This window comes from Eucalyptus grandis, chromosome 10, assembly GCF_016545825.1.
Source record: "Eucalyptus grandis isolate ANBG69807.140 chromosome 10, ASM1654582v1, whole genome shotgun sequence".
In the NCBI taxonomy this organism is placed as follows: domain Eukaryota; kingdom Viridiplantae; phylum Streptophyta; class Magnoliopsida; order Myrtales; family Myrtaceae; genus Eucalyptus; species Eucalyptus grandis.
Genome location: NC_052621.1, coordinates 32,931,368 through 32,935,115, shown reverse-complemented (window position 1 = coordinate 32,935,115; position 3,748 = coordinate 32,931,368). Strand labels below are relative to the sequence as shown.

At 48.4% G+C, this 3,748-nt stretch overlaps 1 protein-coding gene across 1 annotated transcript; it reads right to left on the bottom strand.

Moving 5' to 3' along the window:
- Positions 1–508: 508 nt before the first annotated feature.
- Positions 509–3,535, bottom strand: LOC120288842 (putative disease resistance RPP13-like protein 2). Its single transcript, XM_039303005.1, has one exon. The coding sequence runs from the start codon at positions 3,533–3,535 to the stop codon at positions 509–511; it is 3,027 nt and encodes a 1,008-aa protein (XP_039158939.1).
- Between the last annotated feature and the right edge of the window lie 213 nt (positions 3,536–3,748).

Below are 3,748 nucleotides of genomic sequence, written 5' to 3'. Positions count from 1 at the left end.
TTGCATGTGATCTAGGCGAAAGGCTCACTCGACGTTATGGGGAGTAAGGTTGGTTCCAAAGGTTACTTTTGAATTCAACATTATGTTCCAAAAATGTTAAATGATACTGCCCATGTGATTTTGTGTTATTTTTTAGGACTCATTGTAGCTTCCACAATTTCTCAATATGTATTGATTGGATTTGGTGAAACGAGCCAGTGTAATTCTTATTCGATAAAAATCATAATTATTATTTTTAATCACTAATGAGAAATTATCAAGTCTATAAAAACACTTACATCACCATGTTTAAAGAGCATGTTCCATACCTTTCATCGCCATCCAACTTGGTGTCCTCTTCAACATGTAGATACCTCATCTCCTTTTTCGTCCATGATCTTTATCTTTCTTAAATAACTAACAAGTAATTATTGAAATTGACAATCTATAAAAACATTCTCATCACTATGTGTAAATAATATGTTTGAGATTTAATATTGTCCCACATCTGTCTTCTTCGTCATGGTCCCTAGAGGGACCTGGGCCTTCTGATGTCATTTTCAACGTGCAGATTCGTCTTCTCCCCTATTTTTCCCTTGAGTTGGTCAACGAGAGCACCGCTTGGGGATATCACGCATATATTCTCCAATTCGTTGCACTCCTCGATCCCTTTAACAGTTTCCAATTTCTCGAGTTGCCTAAACTCCAGTTCTTTGAGGTGTGGCATTGCTCCTCCTTCGATAACCACCTCCTCAAGCTGAGGCAGCTTCCAAATCTTCAAGATCATGAGTTTTGGAAACCCATCTTTGATGAACCTCAGACGAGTGCCTAGGAAAGAGTTGGCCAAGAGCCTGAGTGTTCTCAGGTTCTTCAGGAGATCACCCAAGTCGGGCATCATGCCTTCTTCCACCACCCTCGAACCCGACAGAGTCAATGCCCTGAGTGAGCTCGGCATGAGTGTTTTCCAGGTGTGTGTATCGAGTGGGCCCATCAAGTAGAGATCGAACAGTTCGTGATGTTCATTCAACGACAGTTTCGGCAACGGGCCTATCTGCGATTTCGCGGGCTTGGGTCCTTCCAAGTGCTTGGTTTCTTTCGTTGGCTTGTCAACTTTTGTGGCTTCTTTCATGGGCTCGGCTTCTTTCGCTGGCTCGGCTTCTTTCGCGGGCTCGGCTTCTTTAGATGGTGTGACTTCTTTCGTGAGCTGGGCTTCTATCGCGGGCCTGGTTTCTTGGATCACCCCAAAGGTCAAGGACTGGAGATTGGTAAGCTTCGAGCTAATCCAACTGGCTACTGCTTGTCCCACAGGGCGTGAGGTGTCGTTATCGAAGTGTTGCAAGAAAAGCTTGAGCTTGGTGAGCGTGGTCAAACTGTTCGTGTCCAACCAAACAAAAAACTTGTCCGGGTGGCCCGTCATCGTGTTCATGATCAGGCCGCTTAAGGTTTGGAGTTTAGTCAAGGCCGTGGGATTTTTCCTCCAAGCCTTGAGGATCTTCCTCGGGTCTATGCAGAACCAGTTGAGATGTAGGTGCCTCAAGTTCCTGGCCCTCCACAAGGAACTCGGCAGCGAAGTGATGTTGGTGTCCTTTATGTCAAGAGTCTCAAGATATCGCAGATCCGCAACCTCGCGTGGGATTGAATCCAACAACGTGGATCTCAATCCTAGGTACCTTAGGAGCAACAGCTTGCGAAGCACACCTTGCAAGGATGGCCGATACGCACCCTCCAAATCAAGCACCCTTAGCAAGCTATAGTCAGCCTTGGAGGTCATCTTCCCAAGGAATGTGTCCATTTCCTCAGAGAGTATGCCTCTCCTCATGTAGAGTGGCAGAAGCGAATGGACGTGGCCGAGCTTCAAATCGGGTGGGTTGCTGTCTTTGCCTCCGACCATGTTTGTGTGCTTCGTGAACTGGACCTTGGTCTTCTCCCGAGGTGCATCCAGCGACCGTTGGTGCTGGCTGGTTGGGTCGTGTTCGTTCCTGCCTTTAGACTTGCTAGCGTTTTGGATGTGGAGGGACCCCATGCTAATCGTGGTCTGGTGGATCAAGTCATACAGAGAGGTGAGCATATGGCAAGCTTTGGGGGATCCATCCGCCCTCCAGCTCACCACATCGATCACGCTCCTATCCGCGAGCTCCAGAATGAAAGTCTCCCCCACTTCCTCAGGCGTCATTTTCCTTCCTCTGTTGCAACAATGCGAATCCAATAAGCCTTCAGCCAACCACAACCTCACTAGCCTTCTTGTCGGAATTGGAGTAGCTACGGGGAACAAGGCCATGTAGATGAAGCACGGTTTTAGTTGGACTGGCAGACTATCATAAATCAATTCTAGTAGATTTGATACTGAAATCTCAGAACCATCATTCGCCAATGCTGCATGCCCTTTAGCATACGACAGTAACCCACTGAGTAAGGATATACAGAGCGGCAAGGCGGGAATCTGCTTTAGGAATTTATCCTTTGCTTGCGGAGAGCTCAGAAATTGGGGTCCTCTGCACAACTTCATTGCAAGCATCCTCTGACTTTCTTCATCGCCCAATTTTCCTAGCTCTATCGGCCCTGTCCAGTCTGTATTCATCTCGGCCATCGTATCATCTTCAGTTGTGATGATTATGTGGCCCTGCGAAGTGTGCGGCTGGATGACTATCAATAACTGTTCCAAGAGTTCCAAGTGAGACGGGAGCACGTCATCGAGGACTAAGAGGAACCTCTTCTCATTGGCCAATTTCTGGCTCAGCATTTCCTGTATCCTTTGGAAATCCATCGCGCCCCTTGCTAGCTTGTCCATTTGCTTCAGTATCTCGAGCAGGAACTCCTGCCGGTCGTTGATGGCCGAGATGTGGACCCAAGCTCGCATATCAAAGCCCAGGTACATTGCTTCCCTGTAGACCCATCTCGCGAGGAACGTCTTTCCAGCGCCTTTCTCACCCCAGATCGAAATCATATGGACTATCTTCAACTGCGCTTCCTCCCTGATCCGCTTCACAATTTTCTCTTTCAGAGTCCCACGACATACAAAGTTCGTCGGTGCATGCCGGTCCCAGAAATCAGTCGGTCTCTTCAATTTTTGGCCTTCCCACGGAGCACTAGCGAGGGAGGAGGAACCAGCAGTTTCCTTTTTCCTCTCCCCCCCGGTCTCCACCTTGTCTGTCAAGTACTGATCTGAACACAACTCCTTCATGGCCTTCACCAAATTGGACATGTCCCTCCATAGCATGTACTTGTGGACAAGCGTGACGAGCGGCCTCGTGGCAGCGTGCAGGGCTTGGTGCCTCCCACGGGCCACTTTGAGGTGGAACTTGTCGATGAATTCCTCAGCGTCGTACAGGGCTCGGAGGAGCCGCCCCGCCCACTCTGTGCTGCTGGACGATCTGCCTATAGTGGAAATCAATCCTTGGATCGTGGCCAGGTTTTCCTTGGCGTCCTTCACGAGGGTTTCCATCGGAAAACACCCAACCCACTCAGGGCGAGAGAGAAGAATATCTAGTTTCTGTGACACGATCTCGGCGGCGGCTTCAGCGGCCATTCTGTAGCTTCTCGGGCCGGAATCAGCCATGGGTGGTCAATATATCTGTTTCGAGCAAGGTCGTGTGTGTGTATGTTGGCTTTTTGCTTGGATTGAATTAGATTGTGGGAACACCTTAGTCCCTCTCTCTATATATATTCTTCATTTTCTATGCTTTTTCTGGTAATGGCCTCTCTTGTATACAACAAGCTTCGTAAATTCTTTGCTTGTGCGGTTCTTGACCGTGAGATGGGGGAGAAAGTA

Excerpts from the sequence above, each read along its gene's own strand:
- LOC120288842 (XM_039303005.1), bottom strand. The coding sequence starts at position 3,535 with ATGGCTGATTCCGGCCCGAGAAGCTACAGAATGGCCGCTGAAGCCGCC.